This window comes from Malania oleifera, chromosome 12, assembly GCF_029873635.1.
Source record: "Malania oleifera isolate guangnan ecotype guangnan chromosome 12, ASM2987363v1, whole genome shotgun sequence".
NCBI lineage: Eukaryota > Viridiplantae > Streptophyta > Magnoliopsida > Santalales > Ximeniaceae > Malania > Malania oleifera.
In genome coordinates this window covers 81,882,023-81,907,349 of record NC_080428.1, presented here as the reverse complement: position 1 = coordinate 81,907,349, position 25,327 = coordinate 81,882,023, and the positions used below count along the sequence as shown (strand labels likewise).

Sequence of the window (25,327 nt, the reverse complement as noted above, 5' to 3'; positions counted from 1 at the left end):
TAGAATTCCTATATCGTACACCGTTAACACAATCATTAGGACAAATCATGTCAACTACCACTCTAACAGATCGAGGCCTGTCCTATCACACTGGCACGAATCCATCAATGGTTTGCCATGATCTTTCTGAAATCGTCATTCCAGGAAGAACATAGAATACCACCAACGAGTCCCCGTCTAGCAACAACACAATCCTCGACCTACTATACCCACTTCCTACATCTTATACTCTGGTATGTACTCATAACTACACCTAACCAAGTTTACAAGACCTAAAAACCTGGTTAGTTCTAATACCAAGCTGTCACGCCATGAACCCGCAGATGAGTCTCAGGTGTGAAAATAGAAACCTAACTTGTCTCTGTATCAATTAAACATACATGATACAATATTGGAAGAGGGTCCGAACCCGTGGGGTATACAGAAACCCAAAAACAAATGCTTACACATCCATACTCATCAAATACGCAGCGGAAAAATGTTCATTCTATCCATATAACATACTATACCAGAGTCTATACAACACTAAGATATACGTTCCCATAATTACAAAACATACCCCGGGTGTCTACAAAAACCATCACGACACCCCGGTTACAAAACTCGTACATATCTAGGCATTAATTGTAGCTAAACAACACCCCCGCTTCCAGATGCTAGAATGTCAGTTTCGGCTACCCGAAGGACCTGGAAACATTTGTATATACATTCAGAGTGAGACACCTCTCAATAAGGAAGAAAACAGGTTATATCAGTGTGGCATACCAGTGTTATTTTACGTACAACATAACACCATACAATACGATACAGTTTCAAAACATTTCCATACAGTTCCAGTATTTTTACAAATTCATTATAGTACATACGATACCCAAACATACGGTCGGTGTCGTCACACTCAAGCAACTGATACCCTGTGATAACCGAAGCCTCACAGCGGTACGTCGCCAATACGGTGTAACTCACACCCATTGGTGACCAAATGGAACACACTGGCGATATTTCACGCCCTCGGATATAGAATCGGACACTCTCGCCCACGGTAATGAACCGGTACATGGCGCAACGTATGGTAATTAGCCGCCACTAGCTGATTTCACAAAACCTGGAATCATTTTGGAACTCATGTTCCTATACTCATCAGCATACGGTAATTAGCCACCACTAACTATTTTACAAAATATCTGGAACATTTACATACAACCATACATTCTACACTTATTTGGTATATAGTAAATCATATCGTTTTCCAATTCAAGCATACAGTTTTATACAAATATGGATACGGTCATCTCAATAATACAGTTTAAATACAATATACAGTTTTCCAAACAAAGTAGAGATGATACCCGAAAATCCCAATTTTTTCAAAAACTATAACCTGAAAATCCCGCATTTTTACCCGATAGATTTTTCCAAATATGTAGTCAAAACATACATATAATCGTAACCTACAGGTTTACCGATGATCGATTTCAAAAATAAACTGATATAAACAGAATCCCCTTACCTTAACCTGAAATCGAGTCACGAACTCTACGGCTCCCAAAACTACGAACCGAGACACTAAAACCTAAACAATGCAGAACAATACTTCCTTACAATTCGTACTACTACACATTTCTCGAAACAGAAATGGAAACCGAACCTTACCTCAATTTTTGAATCAAAACCCGAAACTGCTCGAAACGAGATTCCAATCCACTATTCAGGAAGAGAATCTTGCCCTCATCTACGCGGTAACGTCAAATTTATGATTCAAGCGATGAACGGCGAGGAAATCTAGAGAAAGAGCAATCTTTAAGTTCTAGAGAGAGAGGGAGAGGATATTTTGAGATTGCTTAACTTGGAAGTAATGGAAACTGATATTTATAACCCTTGACTCGGCCGTCCTCGTCCACGAAATGACGTCCTCGTTGACGAGTCACTAAAGACATCTCGTCGACGAGTTGGCGACCTCGTCGACGAGCCTGAGATTCCCGGTTTCCCAAAACCTCTCGGCTTCTCCTTGTCAACGAGCCTCTGAATTTCGTTGCCGAGTACAAAAGGTACTTCGTCAACGAACTCTGGCTTCGTCGATGAAGCTTGCCCAATTTACCAATTTACCCTTCTTTTATATAATTAATTCATGTATCACGGTTCGGGTTCTAACAATATTTCTTTGCCACATGTTGTTTGTGTTTGTCATGTGATCCTTGCTCTAAATTATTTGACATCTTTAGGATCATTATGGTTGTGATTTTTTTTGGTTATATTGTAGTATGTGCTTAATTGACAAATCAAAAAAATTTGTGCTTGCTTGTTTTAAATTAAAGTTTATTTTTCAGCAAGCAATCTCCAATACCATTTTGCAAACATTATAAGAGCGATGTATATTATTATTATATACATACATATATATATATATATATATATATATATATATTTACATGTACTTTTGGCAAAATCAAATTTCAAAACTAAACTCTTTATCACTTGCCTTATTATTATATACTATATGTTTTAAATTGCATAACTCGTTCGGTACTTCACATGAAAATGCATGCGAACTAGTTAGACTGCTTTTATGCTCAAACCTTCTATTTGATATCACATGCTATGTGTTTTTAATTCAAATCTTTCACTGGTCTTATGATATATTTCAATTACAATGGTTTGTATATATTTCTAGTCTAATCATGTTTGTTATGTCATTTGAACCTTTTAATGACCAGTTATACAATTTTTGTGCCTCATTGTTATATTTCATGCCTTGAGAATTTGTTTATGCTTTGAAATGCATGACTGTCATATCTCTTGCATGATTGATAGTCATAGTCATGTTTTAAGAATACTAAATTGATTAAGTAGTTGTGGATATCTTGTAAATATATTACTCAATTAGGTCACTTTTATACAGGTATTTTTAGGAAAAATGTTCTATTTTCAAAAGGCATGCTGTCGATTTTTTCTAAAAACTTTTTTCCAAACATATCTTGTATTCAGATGATTATTTGTCTATATGCTTAAATGTTTGTTTGAGCCCTTTTTGCTATTGCCAAAAGGGGGAGAAGTAGGAAATCCTGTGTTAATCCTTCCTGATGTGACAAAACCGTTTGAAGTGCAAGCAGATGTCTCAGACTTTGCATTAGAGGGAGTTCTCTTGCAGGAAGGGCATCCAGTTGCTTTTGAAAGTAGAAAATTATCGGGTACCGAGCGGAACTATACAACACAAGAAAATGAGCTTCTCGCGGTGGTACACTTTAAAAAAAAAAGAGGGTATTACCTCCTAACTTTATTAGAAAACTCCTCACTTATGGCGGAAGAATACCATGGTTCCAATCTTAAGACTTTCGCGGTGGTACACTGTCTCCAAGTGTGGAGGCACTATCTATTGGGGTCCAAATTTGTGGTAAAAACCGATAATGTGGCAGTTACTCACTTCTTGTCACAACTTGGACTAACGTCAAAACAAGCCAGTTGGCAGGAGAAGCTAGTTGAATTTAATTTTGATTTTGAATATAAAGTAGGAAAGACGAATAAAATGGCTGATGCTTTAAGTAGAAAAATCGAATTGACAACATTGAAACTCATTAGTCATTTATCAACTAGTAGGGTGGCGTTACCTTTGAAGAATCTTATTAGGGAACATTTAAATATAGATCAGCAGGCGTAAACACTAAACAAACTAATAGCAGAAGGGAAGACACAACAATTCTGGGTAGAAGATGGACTGATAATGACTAAAAGACAGGAGAGTCTATGTGCTTAAAGCTAGAAACTTAAGGAAAACCTTACTAAAAGAGTGTCATGATACATTGTGGGTTGGTCATCCGAGATGGCGAAGAACTCATGCCTTGATTACACAGGAGTACTATTGGCCGAATATGCAAGATGATGTGATGAGTTATATCAAAACTTGCTTGATCTGTCAACAAGACAAGGTAGAAAGGAAGAAGACCTTAGGTTTATTGGAGCCATTGCTAGTTCCTGACAGGCCATGAGAGAGTGTCTCTTTGGACTTCATTTTCTCGTTGCCAAAAGTAGAGGAGTATGACACAATTTTAGTGGTGATTGACCGGTTCTCAAAGTATGCAACTTTTGTACCAGTCTCGAAGCCATGTTTAGCAGAAAAGACAGCTCAACTATTCTACAAGCATGTGATGAAATATTGGGGTGTTCCAAAAAGCCTAATCAGTGATAGGGATGTCAAATTCACTGGGGGATTTTGGAGTGAACTCTTTCACTTGATGGGTTCAAACCTTAATCTGTCCACCAGCTACCATCCACAGACAGTGGTCAAATCGAACGTTTTAATGGGATGTTGGAAGAATACTCACGACATTTTGTTAACTCAAATCAAAAGAATTGGGTTACGTTACTGGACACAGCACAATTCTGTTTTAACTCTATGAAATCTTCTGCGACTAATAAAAACCCTTTTGAGATTATGACAAGTCAACAACCAACTCTCCTGCACACTCTGGATGGTCCATACAAAGGAAATTGCCCGAAAGCATACCAATTCACGAAAAATTGGTTGCAAAACATTGAAGTCACTCGAGCTCAGGTAGAAAAAGCATCAAAACGCATGAAGAAATGGGTTGACAAAGGGAGACGACCACAACAATTTGAAACTGGAGATCTGGTTTTTGTAAAAGTGCCACCAGAGACATTTCGATTTCTCCGCGGCAAGGATAAAAGGCTTTTACGCCGTTATGAAGGTCCAATCAAAGTGATCGAGAAGGTGGGATATGCACCTTATCGGCTTGAACAACACGAGTAGATGAAAAGCCATAGACGTCCAGTCCATCCCGTGTTTCATGCAAGCAATTTAAAGCCATTCCACATAGATGAAGCAAATCCGCACCGACAAAAGATAAAGAGATCAACAATTTCCAAAAGGCAACCTGTAAACAAAGATGTCCAGGAGATCATTGTAGACAGAGTCGTCAATACAGAAAGTCATCAACAACAACAATATATGGTTTGGTGGCTGGGGCTGGGGGAAGAAGAGAATAGTTGGGAAAAATCAAAAAACCTTCAGCATGCCATACAGAAGATTGAAGATTTCAGAAATTTGAAGACAACAACATCAGCTTCAACCTCAGTAAAGTGAGAAGGCCTTCTACAACACATCAACGAGGACGTCGATAAAATGAATCGGGGAGGATGTTAGGGAGTGACAATGTAATAAGGAAAATGGGGAGAGAGATACTGCTTTAATTGTATTCTCTAGGGATTTAGAATGAATATATATATATATATATATACTGCTTTAATTGTATTCTCTAGGGATTTAGAATGAATATATATATATATATATATATATATATAATTATCAGTGTTAACGTTTGTATGGTTATTCTCTTGGATTTGAATAATATTAGTAGTCCTTTTCATTATGGTGTTTTGTTGCCTTGAATTGTGATATCCCTGATTGTTATAGTCTAATTCTGTGTATGAGAATATATTGCTCGTGTGATTTTCTATTATTCCTTGTTTTCCTTGAGTATTGAGACTCACCTGGTGCTCGTGCTTGCAGGCTTGAACATGTGAGACTTGACTGACTTGTCGAGGGAGAGCTCTCAACGACTCCCACATGGCCCTTACCTGAGTCTCATTTTGGGGGTCCGTGACACACTGTATGGATTAATCTCTAATAAGTAAAATTTTATGCTAGGAGGTAGGACCATATATCACAGCCCTTTCCTATTTCCTACTATGCTTGAACTGATAGACCCCTTTCGCTTCCAACTCTGCTTTCTCCCACTTCAATTGATTTTATCAAAAGCTCCCTAACCGTGGCAGCATAGGCAAGGCAACATACCTCTTATGCGCTGCATAGATTAATCTCTATGCACAATTTCACGATTGTAAAGGGGACAATATGTCACAGCCTTGTGGAGGACCCCTTTCCTATTTCCAACCATGCCAGAACTGATGGGTTACATAAAAATCATGGGGCACTCCATGCCATTAATCTCAAGAATTCTAGTCTTTAGGGTGCGTTCGTGAGTCACGTTTAAGTTTCCATAATTAATTATGAGACCCATAATGGTATTTAACACTGTTTAGATATCGCTCTAATTTATTGTAATATCACAGCTACAAACGTGAAGAATGGCCTATAATTTATCATTCAATAAACTTTCAATTTCTATAAGTAGCTCCATAGCCTCAACGTGACTCTATCACACTATCTTTCAATATATCATATTCATAGTTGTTGCAGAATAAGTCAGAAGGATCAACATAGACAAACCAGTAAAATTGCAAGAATATAATAAAGTATAGAAGTAACACCCAAAAAAGAAGAAGAAGAAGAAGAAGAAGAAGAAGAAGAAGAATGCACACACAAGTTTACTTAGTTCATCTTTAAAGCCTTAAGAGGCACCATGATGAGTAAAAATTCACCACAAAGAGCTCAAAGGTGAAAAGAGTACATAACACTCTCATGCCCCACCAGCCCAGTTAAACAATTACGCCCATAATTGACAAAAAGTACCTCACACAAAAATTTTTCTCTTGCTCAATAGAGAAGTTCGAAAGAGTTCATAGACAACCCATATGAATTTCAGGAGAAGGACAATTGACATAGGAAATTCGGAATAGTTTTTCCCTGAGATTCAGTTGACTAGCTCGTGATCTATCAGCCGACCGAGATGGAGAGCAAACAATTCTAATTCTATAGGTTCAAAAATCAATTGCCCAGCTCATGAGCCATTGATCAATTGAAGCAAGCAGAGCAAAAAATTTTGTAGTCGGCAAACGATCAACCTGTTCAACCAGACCAGTCTACTGATTCTGCAGAATTGAGCCACCAGATTTTCCTGCACATGTTTGACTATTTTGGCACAAGACTAAGAATAAACAAACTCCAGAGTACAGAATCTTATCCTAAGAATGAAGCAAGAGAATTCTAAATGGTCTTGTTATTGTCAAGGTTAAATTCACATATTTGTGGTCATGATTAAGATTATGAGCTTTTTTTTCCCGTGTAACTTTAATCTTACCTTGAGAATTTGAGTCACTCCAAATCTCCTCCAAGGTATCTCTAAACCACCACACATAACCACCGAGTGTTGCACACTGCTTCAATAAAGGTTTTGACAAGGTGCAGTCGAAAGGTTTTTTAGGTAACAAAATAACAAATGGGCATATTCAACAAGATTTCTCCCCATGCATCTATTTCTCCACTATTGCTCCCTGAAGATAAGTTTGCAGTATTTAAATAATTTCAATTTATAGAATGAAAAAATAGGAAAGTAAATACAACTAAAAGATATTCTAACACCTTCAATTTTGAGTAAGGAAAAATAAATTTTCCGCATTCATTTTATTTTGAGTGGCCTGGTTGGTGGCTGCAGGGTCAAACTGAGCCATTCTAACACGCGAAGCTAATAGGTGTGCAAATTTGCAAGTCCTTATCTCACCCCAGTGCAATCATATGACTAAAACAAACATCCAATTAGCCGCTTGTTTGAGTTTCATTGGAAGTTGGGTATGTCTAGGTTGTCTGGAAACTCTCTCATTGACCTCTTTTAGAGGTTTTGTTAGGCAGAAGGATACTAGCATGCAGGTGGTGATTTTATGCAGGCAGAAGGATGCTAGCATGCAGGTGGTGATTTTCTGCAGGCAGGAGGAAGCTCTGGTCTTATATGAATTTGTTCTCACTTCTCAGCACCATTGGATCATGAGATAGGATTGGAGTGGAGTGGATTGGATTCCTCTCCCCCCCCACACACTTTTCTCACTATTTTTATTCCTATCAAAATGGACAAAACCACGTGAAGCTGCATCCCTCCAACCAGCACCAAACAAGTCAAAGGCAACCAAAAAGAAAGCACCTCAGGCAAACTATGGAACAAAGTAACAATGGGATGGGATTGTCTCTGTAACTTGCATGTATACATAATCCCCAATGAAAATACCTGTGGAAATTTTATGCTTATGGTTATGGAGAAAATTTTGCATGTAACAGGATAGCATACGGTCTACAATGCACCAATTCCATTGTGTTTGAGTGATGAGTCAGTATTTTTCCTGCAAGTGGAACCCGCTTGTGCGTACTATAATGTGTGTTCATGTGGATCCCACTTGCAAAAGAAAATGCCAACACAGTGCGCAATGGAATTGGTACGTTATAAATCCTTTGTGGTGTCACATTGTGTGCAAGCTTTTCTCTTGTTTATCTCAAATGTCAAACCCATTCAATATACTTTCTAGTTTCTACTACCTATAGAACTCATATTTTGAAAACGAAAAAGGGAACATTATTTCCATCTGCCACATGTGTAAGGTTTTGCTGAATCCCATCAGCATAACCTGGTTATGACTTGCAATATGAGAAGGTTAAGGACTTAATGTAGAGCATCTTCAATTAAAAATTTGGACACCTTTCTTATTAGCAAGAGACTATAGTTGCAATAGTAACCAAGGGAGGAACCCTCTCTCTCTCTCTCTTTATTATTGTTGTTTTTTTTTTTTTTTCCATCCACCGCTCCTTCAAGAAATTCAAGCCATGACCTATGAATGTAGCAAAGAAGTTTCTAGTATTTTAGAATTTTTGGGCTGTTGAATCATTTTGCCCATCTTAGGTATGCCAGAATAAATCTGTATAATGGAAAGGTGAGTGGAATGGGAATGAATGTTTGAATTCTGTCAGTGTGTTGTTTTTGCGGCTTAACTTACCCTACTACCCTTATACTATATTTGGTGTAACTCCGGCATAACTTACCCTACTGCCCTAAGACTATATTTGGTGCAACTCTGATGCAGGATAGGACTGGCAAAGTAGAAGGTTGGCTGGTCCTCCCCTCCCCCATTCTAAGATGAGTCGTTGACCAGCAGTCTCTAATTAATGGAAAAACTGAAATGCTGTTTGTTTTGTTTTTGTTTCCTTCTTTCCCTGTGTTATTTTTTCATTAAGGCCATGCTTGTATTTTGATTGATTAGCTGGTCCTCTATGGATGATAATCCAAACATGGAGAGCGATAAATATTGTAGCCAATTGAGTCGAGTCTCATAAACCCCAGCCATCGAAACAAACGCAACCTATGGGAATCCTTTCCACTGAGTCCACCACTAAACCCATTTCGCATTTGGAAACCCCAAGGGACGGTGTGGGAATGCCAATCCAGGTGAGAGGAATAGGTGTTTATGCATCAAAATGACATATTACCCTTCTATTATAATTCAAAACAAAAAGAAAACAAAAATAATACCTGCCACCATTGGACTTACTAATGATTATCATCATTCCTAACAATCCAAACATAGGACTGAACCATTCTAATCCCTTAAGAATGGAAACGACTAGGCAGGTATTCCCACTCATTCCCATTCTATAGATTCATGGAAATAGAATGGGAATAGGTGGAAATGACATATGATCCATGGTTTCCCAAGAGGTTTCTCCTTTGGGCCAACGTAAGCGTCTAAATTTGAATACCTGTAAGGCATACTGCCAACACCGTACAAGAATATATGAATATTCCTCCAGTGTGGTCCTAAAAGGAAAGCCCAAGCAGTACCAGCTTTAGCTTTCAAGGCCCTCGCTCAATCTAGTTGGGAGGTTAGTGTTCTGCAGCTGCTACAGAGATAGTTTCTCGATCACTCTCTCCTTTTTGCTTCCAACTCTGGTATCTCCCACTTCACATGATTTTATCAAAAGCTCCCTCACCATGAGGCATAGTAAAAGCATCATATCTCCTATACCCTGCATAGATTAATCTCTATGCTCAATTTATGTTTGGAGCTAAGACATGGGGAAGACACTTTTCTACTTCCTACTATGCCTGAATTGATGGTCCACATAATAATCATGGGGCACTCCATGCCCTTAATTTCAAGAATTCTAGTCTTTATGGTGCAGTGGTGAATCACATTTAAGTTAGTTTAAGGTTCCACAACTAATTATGAGACCCATAATCACTTGAATACTGTTTAGATGCTGCTCTATTTATTATAAATCATACAAATGTGAAGAGTGGCCTATAATTGTGTATCTACAACCCCCTGTTTGGTTTGCGGAATGAATTTAACTTCGGAATGGAATCGACAATGGAATGGAATTGAGACTAGAATGGAATCATGGTTGGAACACCATTACTACTTTTGGATGCTCACACGGAATGACTATGGGAATGGAATGAAAGATGTGATATTTTCCAAAATACCCTTTTACAATCAAAATTTAAATTGTGATTACTATATTTTGATTTTATTTTTTATTTTAAAATATTTTTTTTAAAATAAACAAATCCATCTTCAAATCTATTTTAAAATGAATTTTTCTTTCATAATTTTTAAAATAAATAAATAAATTTTATTTTAAAATCTGTTTTAAACAAAAATCTTCTTTCATTGAAGAAGATCATGGAACTTTAGCTCAAGGATGGATCGACCATGGTGATGATGCAAGCTTCGGCAGCAAGGGTGGCAATGGCTTGCTGCGACAACGGTGTCAAGGGCCAAGTTCTCAAACAATGATGCTTGATCTGCAATCTAAAGCACGAGTTCAGCATCCTTGAGCTTGATGGTGATGGAGCAAACGGATAGGCCATGGACCACGGATCCAAGCTACAGACGGCAGTCAAGGATGGCGAGGCCATGGATGGTGGTGACAGCCTCAGTGATGGCAGAGCAGAGGTCACCGGAGCAGAGGAGGAGGAGGAGAAGAAGAAGAACTGAGATTGGGGGTATACGGGAATGTCTTTGATTCCATGGAATGAGAAATGATTCCAGTCCATTTGGGCAGGAATCACCATTCCCTCAAATGATGGAATCACCATTCCGGGTGGAATTGTATTCCGCCCTTCATTCCTCAAACCAAACGCACGAATGTGATTTCATTCCTGAAGCTTGATTCCATTCCTGGCCTGATTTTGCAAACCAAACAGGGGATAAGTAGCTCCATAAGCTCAATGTGAGTGTGCAAATTATTCATAATTGTTGCAGAAAATTCAAAAGGATCAACATAAACAAACCAGTAAAGCGCAAGAATCTAACAAAGTATAGATGAGAGAGAGAGAGAGAGAGAGAGAGAGAGCAGATAAATTTACTTGGTTCAGATTTAAAGCCTACATACACAGGAACCACAACGAGTAGAAATCCACACCAACGACCATAATTGACAAAAGTAACTCATACAAAAGGTTTTCTCACACTAAAGAAACCCTCAACTTAGAGAAGTTCACAGGAGTTCCTAGACACCCCATGTGAATTTCACAAGATGAACAATTGACTAACTCATGAGCCATTGATCGACTGTAACAGGCAAAGCAAACAATTTTGAAGGGTCAGAAAATGATCAACCTGTTCAACAAACAATTGAGCCACCATATTTTCCTGCACATGTTAGACTATTTTGGTATGGGACTACACAATGAACAAACTACAGATTCTTACCTTAAGAATAAAGTAAGAGAATTCTAAATGATCTTGTTATTCTCAAGGTTAAATTCACTTAATTTATTTGTGTTCATGATCTTCTTAAGATTATGAGTTTTTTTTTTTTTTCCCATTATCTTAGCTTAAGAACTTGACGCGCTCAGAATCCCCTTTCAAGTATCTCTAAACCACCATACATAACTGATGACTGCGATGAGTCTTGCACACAGCTTCAACATAGCGTTCATCAAGGTACAGTTGATAGGGTTTTTATGCAGGAACCCAAACCAAGAAAAGAAAAGAAAAAGAAAAAGAAAAAGGAAAAAGAAAAAGGAAAAAGAAAAGAAGGAAAACGGTTGGGACAAGACCAAATCGTTGACGGTTTCAACAGGGCAACGGTTTGGTAAGACCAAACCGTTGACGGTTTCAGCAACCTCGGGGAAACCGTCAACGGTTTTAAAATACTAAGAGTTTTTATATAAGAACACGGGAAAACTGGTTTGGTAAGAGACCAAACCGTCGACAGTTTCCTGTGCGGGTTGGGGGCCTATAAACAGAAATCCTATTATATTTTTCATTTCTTATTCTCACAAATTAGGGTTTCTCTCTCTCTCTCTCTCTCTCATCTCTTCCCCCTCCCTAAACCGTGTAACACTCTCTCTCTAGCCCATGTTCACACCACTCCCACTCTCCGGTTCTCTCTCTCTCCTCCCGGCTTGTCGGCCCTCGCTCCTCGGCCAAGTTTAAGAAGCTAGGGTTTCCTCTGAAGGTTGTAGGCAGATTTTCAGGAACAGGTAAGGGGATTAGATTATGTCAGTTATTTTAGAAATGTGAACCGATTAAACTAAAGTATACAGATACAGGAATAATATGTATGATTTTCTGATTGAATCAGGCGTATGAAAATGAGGGTTTCGGTATTATATACGTATTTGGGGAAAACTAAAGTGAGTGGGGTCACTGGGGTGATCATCTCCTTTTCCTGAAAAACCTATGCATTGAGTTAAACTAAACCCTAGAGATGATCATACCTTTATTTTCAGCAAAATATATTTTCCCCCGGGCAGTTTATTACATTATGGTATATCACTTAAATCGTGTGGCATGAGAATATTTATTATTATTGCATAATTAAACCTGATGATTTTTATAGTATTATAAAGTGAAAGATATGGTTTTATACTAATCTCAGAAAATGTTAAGAATAATGTGGATTTATGAAATGACGGTTTTATACTGAGTTATGATATGACGGTTTTATACCGAATTATGAAATGACGGTTTTATACCGAGTTATGATATGACGGTTTCATACCGAATTATGAAATGACAATTTTATACCAAGTTATGATATGACAGGTTTTATACAGATTTATGAATATGATGGTTTATACCGAATTTGAAAATGAGATCATGTTACCGTTTTCACTATGTAAATTATATATATCGTTTATGAACCCTGAAGGACTAGATCTTATAAAAGCTCGATACCGCAACTAGTGAAAGTATTAGAGCAGCCACACTATAGTGGAAGTGTAGGCCATAGATAGTCAATTTGGCCTGAGAAGAGTAGGATACCCTCCTGGGTCCGGACCAGGTTGAGGTAGGCATATCGTGCTTCAGAGCATGTTATGTTGACCTAGCAATGGTCAGCCGGCCAGATTGCTAGGTCCAGTCTTCGAACCGCACAATCCGATCATGGGGGTTATTCATGATGTTATATGATGACCCAATAAGGAAGGTTCTCTATTCATATATGTAATTTATGAAAAATGGGCTATAATGAGCCGAAAGTATGTTATCAAGGAAATTATGTATTTGCAATGATATACGTGTGAGTATAGTTTTCAAATGTCATTTCACTCACAGTTAAATAAATGGATGTATTATGTTTACACTAAACTCATGTTAGCCACAAACTAATGATGATCTAATCCGTCTTACTGAGAAGTATCTCACCCCAATATCCATCTCATATTTCAGGTCCTACAGGGAATCGAGCCTAGCGTGCTACAAGGTTGGGTTTAGATTTTATAGTTATTGTAAGTGTAAGCGAGACACTTGTTTATCATGTTTTGGTTTATTTTGGGATGTAATATATAACATGGAGATAAATATGTGTAATTGGGATGATTTAGAACTCTAGTAAAGTATTTTGAGGTTTAATTATCTTCCGCTGCATGTTTTATATTGAGTTATGGACAGGAACACCAGGGACCCCCTTTCGGGTCCGGGTTGCTATAACAGTGGTATCAAAGATATATATATATATATATATATATGGAAGAATAGCACTTCGGGCCCCACCCAGTTCAGGGAGCTATAGTTGTGATATTAGAGCCAAAGAAGATAGGTCCTGTAGACTTTGACAGATGATCTTACCAGAGTATAGGTTCGAGTTAAGATGAGGATAGAAACGGGTAGATTAGGATACTGGTAGGTTATTTTGAGTTTTTTCTCGCAACCTGAAGGTAGAAATCCCTTGACGGTCTTATGTGATTTTCCTGGAACAATGGTTTCAGAAAAGTCATGATAAATCCATCGACAGATTTTGTTTCTGAGTAGAGAGACTGGAACTTGAAAAATTAGAACTGGAACATTAAGTTGGTTGGATATGTCATAATTTCTATGGTGATTTGAGGTTTGTTCCTTGAAATGACTAAATGTATACAAGAAAAGGGATTGGTAAAGTTTCTGGGACCAAACCGTCGATGATTTTCTGCGGCATTCACAAACCGTCGACGGTTTCCTCAAAACAGGCTATCGGGATCTCAGGTTATCCGTCGACAATTTCAGAGGTCTCAGTAAAACCGTCAACGGTTTTGTGTCTAAACAATAGGATTGAACCTTAAATTGAGAACTTAGACTTAAAGTGGTTTTTAGTTAAATAATTGTACCAATCATGTTAAGATATTGGAATTCTAAATTCATTTCTGTCCTATCTTCAGGATGGATCCCAAGGATAACAATGTGAACGCCGGAAGAAGTAGCAACGAGGGGGCTTCCAACGAGGACGACATTGATTCTACATCAGTGCTTCGTGGTTTAGTCCAGCTAGTCATAGCAAAGATCATGCGAAATTCTAGTGGGCAAAACTGTCCCACCACTGAGCTGGGTTGCACCATCAAGCAGTTTACGTGCATGAATCCTCTAACCTTTGCAGGAGGAGCCGACCCAATCATTGCGGAAAATTGGGTTCAGGAGATCGAGAAGATATTGGCAGTACTGTGCTGCACTGATGAGCAGAAGATCCTTTATGCCACATTTAAAATGAAGGGAGAGGCCAAACGTTGGTGGATAGCTGTGAAGCTACTTGAGGAGCAAAGACCAACACCCGTAGCTCTGACCTAGAACCATTTCAAAGAAATTTTCTTTGATCAATACTTCCCTGCCTCCACTAGAGATGCTAAGGCGGAGGAGTTTACGAACCTAACCTAGGGGCACTTGACCGTTTAGCATTATGCAGCCAAGTTCTTTGAGCTGTCTCGCTTCGCCCCATATATGGTACCAGATGAGTCCAAGAAGGTGCGAAAGTTCGAGAAGGGCCTTAGACAAGGGATTTACGAGCAGGTGGTGGCATTTCAGATGCAGGATTTCTCGTAGTTGGTGGATAAAGCCACTGTAGTGGAGACGAGTCTGCAGAGAAGTGCAAGGATTTTAAATCAGAGAAAGAGAGAGACCTATGCCTCCTGGTTTTCTCGCAGGTACGAGTCAGGGTCCTTGGAGGAGGCATGGTAACAGTGGAGGCTAGAGACAGGAGATGGGAAATCGGGCATTTCAAGGTAACCTATCATACCCTACTTGTCCTAAATGTATTAAAAGGCATCCGAGGGAATACCGAAGTGGATCAGGTACCTATTACTGGTGTGGTAGACGCGCCCACGTTGCACGAGATTGCTGTGTGCCGTCTAACAATGCACCCCTACCTAATCAATACCAGGGAGGGAATTAGGCACCCCGAGGCAACTCCCCGAGGAACACCGCCCAGGCGTGGGTTTATTCTCTTACTTTGGGAGATGCAGAAAATGCAGAAGACGTGGTGACAGGTAATATCTTTATGTTTCCAAATAAAGTTGTTGTGTTATTTGATTCAGGAGCAGCGCACTCTTTCATATCTTTGGGGTATATCAAATTGTGTGGGGTAGAAACTCTGCTACTAGACACCGAATTATCTGTAGTCACACCGACAGGAATAGTAGTGGTATGTAGAAAAGTGATTAGAGATTATCCAGTGACTGTTTAGGGAAGAATGCTACATGTCAGCTTAATAGTGTTTGACATGCATGGATTTGATGTCATTCTGGGAATGGACTGACTATCCTCCAACTATGTCAATATTGACTGTTACAAGAAAGAGGTAGTGTTCAGACCTCCTGGGAAGCAGTAGTACAAATTTGTAAGGTCGTGCATACGCTCCTCACCACAAATTCTGTCAGCTATTTAGGCAAAGAAGCTACTCCTGGAGAGATGTCAGGGGCACTTAGCATGTGTGAAAGAAGTACCAATGAAAGAACTAAAGCTGGAGAATATCCCAGTAGTAAAGGAGTTCCCAGATGTTTTTTCAGAGGACTTACCTGAGTTGCCTCCCGATCGTGAAGTGGAGTTTGCTATTGACTTACTTCCAGGTAAGGCACCAATCTCTAAGGCTCCGTATAGAATGACTCCAGCTGAATTAAAAGAATTAAAGGAGCAGTTACAGGAACTACTGGACAAGAGATTTATTAGACCTAGTGTGTTACCTTGGAGAGCACCAATATTGTTCGTGAAAAAGAAAGACGAGTCGATGAGGATATGTATCGACTACTGAGAAATAAATAAGGTGACGACTAAGAACAAGTACCCGCTACCCTGTATTGATGATCTGTTTGACCAACTGTAAGGAACACAGGTCTTCTCTAAAATCGATCTCCGATCCGGGTATCATCAGGTGAAAGTTAAATCAAAGGATGTTCCAAAGACTGCTTTTTGCACCAGGTATGACCACTATGAGTTCTTGGTTATGACATTCAGACTGACTAATGCTCCTGCTGCATTCATGGACCTGATGAACAAGGTCTTCCATAAGTATCTGGATCAATTTGTTGTGGTGTTCATTGATGACGTTTTGGTTTATTCGAGGAATTCCAAGGAGCATGAGACTCATTTGAGGCTAGTACTTCAGATGCTTAGAGAAAGGAAACTTTATGCTAAATTCAAGAAATGCGAATTCTGGTTGGAACAAGTTGCATTTCTAGGACATGTAATATCTAGGGGCGGTATTTGAGTGGACCCGAGTAAAATAGAGGCGATGGTGGATTAGCCAAGACCGAAGAATGTTCATGAGATCCAGACTTTCTTAGGTCTGGCAGGGTATTGTCGCCGATTCGTAGAAGGGTTTTCTAAACTATCAGATCCTCTGACACGGTTGACAAGAAAGAATGTGAAGTATGAGTGGACTGATGATTGTGAGCAGAGTTTTCAAGAATTGAAACGACTTATCATTGCTCCGATTTTGACCATTCCATCAGGAGATGGTGGTTTCGTGATTTACAGTGATGCATCTCAGAAAGGGCTTGGGTGTGTTTTAATGCAACAGGAGAAGGTCATCACATATGCTTCTCGTCAACTCAAGGAATACGAGAAGAACTATCCCACACATGATATGGAATTGGCGGCAATAGTGTATGCATTGAAAATATGGAGGCACTACCCGTATGGTGAAAGATGCGAGATCTTCACGGACCATAAAAGCCTCAAATACTTCTTCATGCAGAAGGAACTGAATATGAGACAGAGGAGATGGCTAGAGCTAATAAAAGACGATGATTGTACTATCAGTTACCACCCAAGGAAAGCTAATGCGGTAACTGATGCGTTGAGTCGGAAGTCAGTTGGTGCATCAGTGTTAGCAGTTGTAACTCAACATCAAATCAGGATGAATCTGAAAAGATTTGATGTAAAAATAGTGGAGGGAAATCACCAGGCGTTCATTGATAGTTTGATAGTCCAACCGACCTTGTTGGAAAGGATTAAGGCCGTTCAGGTGAAAGATGCAGAGTTGGTGAAGATTGTGGATAAAGTATAGAGTGGACTGAGGGCAGATCTTAACATCTCAGACGATGGGGTTTTCAGGTTTTACACCAGGTTATGTGTACCCAATGATGCTGAGATTAAAAGAACCATCCTAGAAGAGTCACATCACTCTCTTTATACAGTACATCTAGGGAGTACCAAGATGTACCGAGATTTACAAGAATCTTTCTAGTGGAACAACATGAAGAGAGAAATTGCCCGATTCATAGAGCAGTGTTTGACATGTCAGCAAGTGAAAACTGAGCATCAGAGACTAGCAAGATCATTGCAACCACTTCACCTTCCGGAGTGGAAGTGGGAGCACATTTCCATGGACTTCATCACGGGATTACCACCGGCACTTCATGGGCAAAACGTCATCTGTGTAGTTGTTGACCGACTAACAAAGACTGTCCATTTTGTTCCAATTAAAGTTAACTACTCCATGAATAAGCTAACAGAGTTATATGTTTAGGAGATAGTTAGATTACACGGCGTACCTGTGTCCATTATTTCAGACTGGGACCCATGGTTCACCTCCCAATTTTGGAAGAGTTTGCAGAAAGCTTTGAGATCTCAACTAACCTTTAGCACAGCGTTTCACCCACAGACTGACGGACAATCAAAGAGAACGATTCAGATATTAGAGGATATGTTGCGGGCTTATGAGCTGGATTTCGGAGGTAGTTGGATTTAGTATCTGCCACTAGTCGAGTTCGCTTACAACAATAGCTATCAGACCAGTATTGAGATGGCACTGTATGAAGCATTATATGGTCGGAGGTGCCAATCTCCGTTGTATTGGGATGAGGTTGGTGAACAGCGAATTTTGGGGCCAGAGATTATACAACAAACTTCTAGTAAAATCAGACTCATTCGCGAAAGAATTAAAACAGCTCAGAGTCGACAAAAGAGTTATGCTGATACTCGCCGACGAGAACTAAAGTTTGAGGTAGGAGATAAGATATTTATGAGGATTGCTCCGATGAAGGGAGTTATGAGATTTGGAAAGAAAAGTAAGCTAAACCCTAGGTATATCGGGTCATTCGAGATACTGGAGAGGATTGATCCAGTTACTTACAAGATAGCGTTACCCCCAACATTGTCGAATTCATGACATGTTTCACATGTCTATGTTAAAAAAGTACGTTCCAGATCCTTCACACGTGATAAGCTACGAGTCTTTGGAAGTCAGAGACACATTATCATATGATGAAGTGCCAGTTTAGATTCTAGACCGTAAGGAGTAAGAACTACGTACCAAAAAGATTCCATTAGTGAAAGTACTTTGGCGTAATCACGCAGTTGAGGAAGTTTCATGGGAATTAGCGAAGGAAATACGTTAGAGGTACCCACACTTATTCAATGAGGCCCAACGCTAGAGAGGTAAGTGGGACTGTTGAGGTAAGTATTTGGTTGTTTGATTATGAACTTGTTTAGAGTAAGTTTGTTTAGTTTAAAACTGTCTGTTTTTGGTTTTAGGTTAAGAGCGACTTTTGGGAGGGTTTTTGATTTACTATTGTAATCTCCAAGAGGCACTTTTTATGTAAACACGGTATTCCCCGCCATAAGTGAGGGTAATTAATAAATTTGGGACGGAGCAGCTATGTGGGTGGCCGCCGGATCTTTCCAGAGTTGGATAAACATTTTAGTGATTTCCAAATGTTGGTATAAGTAGTTAGCAATTTTGAGGACAAAATTTTTAGAAAGAGGGGAGGATGTAGGAACCTGAACCAAGAAAAGAAAGAGAAAAAAAAAAGAAAAAGAAAAAGAAAAGTGAAAGGAAAAAAAAAAGGAAAACGGCTGGGACAGGACCAAACCGTCGACGGTTTCAACAAGGCAACGGTTTGGTAAGACCAAACCGTCGACAGTATCAGCAATCTCAAGGAAACTGTCGACGGTTTCAAACAACCGAGAGTTTTTATATAAAAACAAAGGAAAACTGGTTTGGTAAGAGACCAAACCGCCAACGGTTTTCCTTGTCAATGATTATAGGAAAACCGTCGACGGTTTCCTGCGGGTTGGGGGTTTATAAATAGAAATCCTATAATATTTTTCATTTCTTATTCTCACAAATTAGGGTTTCTCTCTCTCTCATCTCTTCCCCTTCCCTAAACTGTGTAACACTCTCTCTCTAGCCCAAGTTCACACCACTCCCACTCTCCAATTCTCTCTCTCTCTCCTCCCGGCTTGTCGGCCCTCACTCCTCGGCCAAGTTTAAGAAGCTAGGGTTTCCTCTGAAGGTTGTAGGCAGATTTTCAGGAACAGGTAAGGGGATTAGATTATGTCAGTTATTTTTAAAATGTGAATCGATTAAACTGAAGTATACGGATACAAGAATACTATGTATGATTTTTTGATTGAATCAGGTGTATAAAAATGAGGGTTTGGGTATTATATACGTATTTGGGAAAAACTAAAGTGAGTGGGATCACTGGGGTGATCATCTCCCTTTCCTGAAAAACCTATGTATTGAGTTAAACTAAACCCTAGAGATGATCATACCTTTATTTTCAGCAAAATATATTTTCCCCCGAGCAGTTTATTATATTATGATATATTACTTAAATCGTGTGGCATGAGAATGTTTATTATTATTGCATAATTAAACCTGATGATTTTTATGGTATTATACAGTGAAAGATATGGTTTTAGATCTCAGGAAATGTTAAGAATAATATGGATTTATGAAATGACGGTTTTATACCGAATTATGATATGACGGTTTTATACTGAGTTATGAAATGACAGTTTATAACGAATTATGAAAATGAGATCATGTTACTGTTTTTACTATGTAAATTATATACATGGTTTATGAACCCTGAGGGACTAGATTTTATGGAAGCTCGGTATTGCAACTAGTGAAAGTATTAGTGCAGCCACATTGTAGTGGAAGTGTAGGCCATAGATAGTCGATTTGGCCTGAGAAGAGTAGGATACCCTCCTGGGTCTAGACCAGGTTGAGGTAGGCAAATCGTACTTCAAAGCATGTTATGTTGACCTAATAGTGGTCGACCGGCCAAATTGCTAGGTCTAGTCTTCGGACCGCACAACCCGATCATAGGGGTTATTCATGATGTTATATGATGGCCCAATAAGGAAGGTTCTCTATTCATATATGTAATTTATGAAAAATTGGCTATAATGAGCCAAAAGTATGTTATCAAGGAAATTATGTATTTTCAATTATATAGGTGTGAGTACAGTTTTCAAATGCCATTTCACTTACAGTTAAATAAATAAATGTATTATATTTACACTAAAACTCATGTTAGTCACACACTGATGATAATCTAATCTGTCTTACTGAGAAGTATCTCACCTCAATATCCATCTCATATTTCAAGTCCTACAGGTAATTGAGCCTAGCGTGCTACAAGGCTGGGTTTAGATTTTGTAGTTATTGTAGGTATAAGCGAGACACTTGTTTATCATGTTTTGGTTTATTTTGGGATGTAATATATAACATGGAGATAAATATGTGTAACTGGGATGGTTTAGAACTCAAGTAAAGTAGTTTGAGGTTTATTTATCTTCTGCTGCATGTTTTATATTGAGTTATGGACAGGAACACCAAGGACCCCCTTTCGGGTTCGGGTTGCTATAATAGTAGTATCAAATATATATATATATATATATATATGGAAGAACAGCACTCCGCGACCCACCGGGTTCAGGGCGCTACATTTTAGGTAACAAAATACCAAATAGGCACATTCAACAAAATTTCTCCCACAAAACATCTATTTCTCCACTATTACTCCCTAGATATGAGTTTGCAATGCTCGAAATTATTTCAATGCATGGAATGAAAGAATAGGAAAGCAAATACAACAAGAAGATGTTCTAACACTTTCTGTTCTCGGTTAGAGAGAATGCTCATGTTTTTAATGGTCAATCCATGTCTTGTAGTTACTTTAGGGGATAATTGTTTTTCTTGCTTGCCAATGGGCTTACCTGTCTGCCAATGGAATTTCAGCAGGATTGACTAACATAGTTAGCATGATCTTTTTTATGAAGCTTTTTTGGGAAAAGGTAAGAGCATACATTAGTGTAGAGGCGTGTACAAAATGCTAAACAGCCTTTACAAAGATTCTGAATCAAGAAAGAAAAGGAGAAACATAAAATACAATCAAAAGAGCTGCTCCTAGAGACTAATCCCCTTGCATCTATTACTTATATCAGCCAAAATATAGCAGACCATAGCATCAATATCAAAAGGGTTTGCTCATATAGAAGAGAAATCCTTGTTATCCAAATGTGATAGACAGCGCCACCCAACTCAATTTGCATATTGAATCACAGTCTCTTGCCTACGTAAAGAAACCCAATTGAGTTCGTTAGACTAGCTGGGGCAGAGAAGGCCGGCAGAAGTTTTGCAATACACTTGTTTTCTAAAGAGCAAAAGAAAAAGAAGTGTAGTTTTTTAATGGATCTTTTTATAATTTTTTTTTTTTCTTGTTTTCTCCTCTTCTTATAATCCTCTTCCCTCAATAACATTTTTTTTTTCTATTAAAAATAAAAAAACTGTTGAATAAAACACTAGCCCTGGTTACCACCAATCAATTGTTTTATATTTCAACCCCAGTAGAATGAATGAGAAGAAATCATAAAATAGTGGGCATGCCCCTTTCATAGTAATTAATGACTTGAACGCTCCTCATTTGGCCTGCTAAATATATAAGCTTGTCCCCTATATGAAAATTTAGATTGCCCCTTTTTCGTATAACTAAAAATGAAAAAAATGGCATGCATGCCCTTCTCTCATTTTCCCAAAGGCAAAATATAAAGTCCCATTCATAACAAACCAAAAATGTTGAGCATGTCACTAGACTTTGCCACTCCAAATATCACCAAGGCACAATAATGAAAATTTCACTTAGTATCCTAAACATGAGAATACCATTTCAACTATAAGAAAACAGATCATCAAACACCACAATGGCAACAAAAGCATCCACTTATGTATGAATTAAATTGCAGAGGAATGTTTGTTACAGAACAGCTACAAAGACATTTACAAACTATCTTATGCATGGCTATCATTAAAAACACTCATTCTTGCGCCATTAAGTCTCTGTTTATTCATCTCCAGTTATTGCTCACAATAAAATTTTTGGAATTCTACATTTTTAATTAACCAATAAATAACAACACATTTAACTATTGTACTACAATTTTCAGGAAAGAAAGAACCTATGATCCTACATCTCTGGATTGTATCCATTACCAACTTCTAATTGCCGATATTAGCAAGCAATATATGTATTCACCACTTATATATATATTTTAATACCAGATGACCACGGCAAATCTTCAAAATTTAAATTTATGTGGAGACTGGAACAACGTCAACCCTATGCATCGGGCAGTGGGCAATTATAGTTGTTATCGACTAGGTGTTAGCTGTATGTTACAATGGAAAAGTAAATTGTTAGCCATTTGAGAGTTGCATGAGCATAAATATGTTCAGCTCGGTCGTCTTTCACTATAATTTAAATTTATGTAGAGATTGGAACTACTTCAACCTTATGCATCAAACAGTGGGCAATTACAGATGCTATAGACTAGGTGCTATCTGGATGTTGTAAAAGCAAAAGTAAATCAATATCCATTTGAGAGTTGCATGAGCATAAATATGTTCACCTCAGTTGTCTTTTACTAAGATGATTTCATTTGTTTCATGAAAGCTTCAACCCTATCAGCAGCATCATACATATTCTTCTGTTTGATTTCATCCAAAAGGAAATGACATGTTTGATATCTAGGGGTTATCTCCTGACTAATCATCTCCTCAAAAAGGTGGTAAGCCCACTCACATTTGTTTGCTCTACAGAGACCATGAATCAAAAGTGTGTAAGTTGAGAGATCGAGACTCAGATGATGCTTATTAACCATGTCATTCAACAATCTGCTCAAACTGTCATCTGTCTTTCCCCTTTTAAAGCACGACTTGAGCAGTGGGTAATATGTCTGAACATCTGGCCTACAAAGTGCTGAATCCTCCATCTCCTTAAGGACGTTCAAGGCCTTTTGCTCTTTAGCGCGATGGCAGAACATAGCAATAATAGAATTGTAGGTAGATGTATTTGGGGCAACACCATTCTTGGGCATCTCCACATCAAAAACATGGACAGCATCTTGTAGCCGGCCTGCTCTCCCTAGTGTATGTATCAAACAGTTGTAGTAAAGAGTGTCAGGCTTACAACCAACTGATTTCATTCTATCCGCTAGCTGCAGTGCTTCCTCAAACTGTTCAGACTTTGCCAGTGAACACATGATAGTGGTGTAAGTGACAACGTTTGGAGGGCAACCCTGAGTTTGCATCTCATCTAGGAGTTCATACACTTTATTGAAGTTATAAAAACAACAATAAGATTGGATGATTGTTGAGTAACTGATAACACATGGGCGACAACCATGTCCCTTCATTTCCTGAATTGTCCAATGGGCCTCATCTACCCGATTCACTTTGCACCAACCATGAATGAAGATGTTAAATGTATGAGAATTCGGCAGAATGTGTGTTTTGAGCTCCAAGAAAATTGCACGGGCCTGCTCAACCTTGTTCTCTTTGCAAAGGGTGTCAAGCAACAAGTTCATGGATTCTGTGTTCTTGTCCAACCCGAAAGTCCCCAACTCATCAAATATTCTCACGGCATCTTCCCAATTCCCTGCTCCCGCAAGCCTTCTCATAACCTTTGCTATTGTACTAAGCATGACAAGACGGCCAGACCTCATTTCCTCAAGCAAAGCCCTCATCTTATCCATTTGCTTCATTTTCCCTAGTATGTCTACCATCAAATCGTATGCTTCCGGAGTATGCTTATAGTTTGATTGGGCCTCTGCCCATCTAAAAACACCCAATGCAGACTTCCAATCATCTTTGAACCGCCGGAGCAACTTATCAATTAGGGTGTGGGAGATGGGCATATTATTACAGGCTTGGTCGTGCAGGAGAGAGTGCACAACTTCATCCTCACTACTTCCTCGAGTTATATTTGCTATGATAATGTCAATTTCAGAAGGTCTGCTTGTATCTAGGCATTGCCCTTCTCGGTTACCGATTCTTGTTCCCATGAAACGGAAACATTCTAAAGGGGAAGCAGAACACACCGAAGAAAGGGCACGAGAGCATTCTCCGTAGAAAAAGCGAGAAGAAATTGGAGGGCAGCTTCTAATTTGGGAGATCATTGAAGGGTTTTCTTCCGAAGGGGAGCAAATGATTAGAACATTAAAACACTAGCTTCTTCGTTTTCCTCGGATTAGCGCCAAAGAGGTGCCACAGAAGAGGACGAAGATGGCGAATTCTGGAAACAGCCAGTGAGAATAGGGCATCAGTGAAATGGGTATCTCTCCTCTGCGAATAGACACAGCCATACAGAGAAACCACCACAGTATTGATTCTATTGAACTGTAGAAAACTTATCAAACAAAAATGGAAAAAGGGTCCTGACTGTTGGGCATAGCTAATAAATCAAGAACCAGAAATAAAATTAGCTTCCGAGAAGAAGCTCAAAGCAGTACCTGTAGGATTGAAGTAAAACTACCGCAGCAACTGCGAAGCCTTGTCCGAGAAACAGAGAGAGAGAAGACGACATGGGTCTCTGAAGTCATTCGTGGACTGATAATCAAATGAAGAGTGAAGGGGCTTCAAAGTGGCCCGATAAGAACGGGTCAGGCCCAGGTGCAGAAGCATTAAATCTATGAACTCGTCCTTTTTTATTTCTTTTTTTTTTTTAAGTTAAGCTTTCAAATGACCTAAAAAATTATTTTTATAATCATTGGGTGTAATTTTAAGTTCTAATGGTGATTTTATTATCCTAAAAATATTTTATTATGCTATTTTGAATTTTTTAACGAGACAAAGACAAGGTATTAGTTTATAATTTAATTAAGT

At 38.7% G+C, this 25,327-nt stretch overlaps 1 protein-coding gene across 9 annotated transcripts in view; it reads right to left on the bottom strand.

Annotated features, from left to right (window-relative positions):
* Window positions 1-25,120, bottom strand: part of LOC131144700 (pentatricopeptide repeat-containing protein At3g04130, mitochondrial) — a 34,634-nt gene extending 9,514 nt beyond the window's left edge. Inside the window, exons 1-4 of one of the 9 annotated variants that reach the window (XR_009133872.1) lie at window positions 24,955-25,095; window positions 23,074-24,737; window positions 6,996-7,188; window positions 6,330-6,826 (exon numbers count right to left, since the gene is read on the bottom strand). Coding sequence is in view for 8 of the 9 variants with exons in the window: in XM_058093520.1 (XP_057949503.1) it covers window positions 23,089-24,621 (1,533 nt within the window). In the remaining variant the exon portion in view is untranslated. Of the gene's footprint in view, window positions 1-465; window positions 688-6,329; window positions 6,827-6,995; window positions 7,189-22,884 lie in introns of those variants that run through there. The other 8 variants (XM_058093519.1, XM_058093518.1, XM_058093516.1 and 5 more) reach the window with 8 other exon arrangements.
* Between the last annotated feature and the right edge of the window lie 207 nt (window positions 25,121-25,327).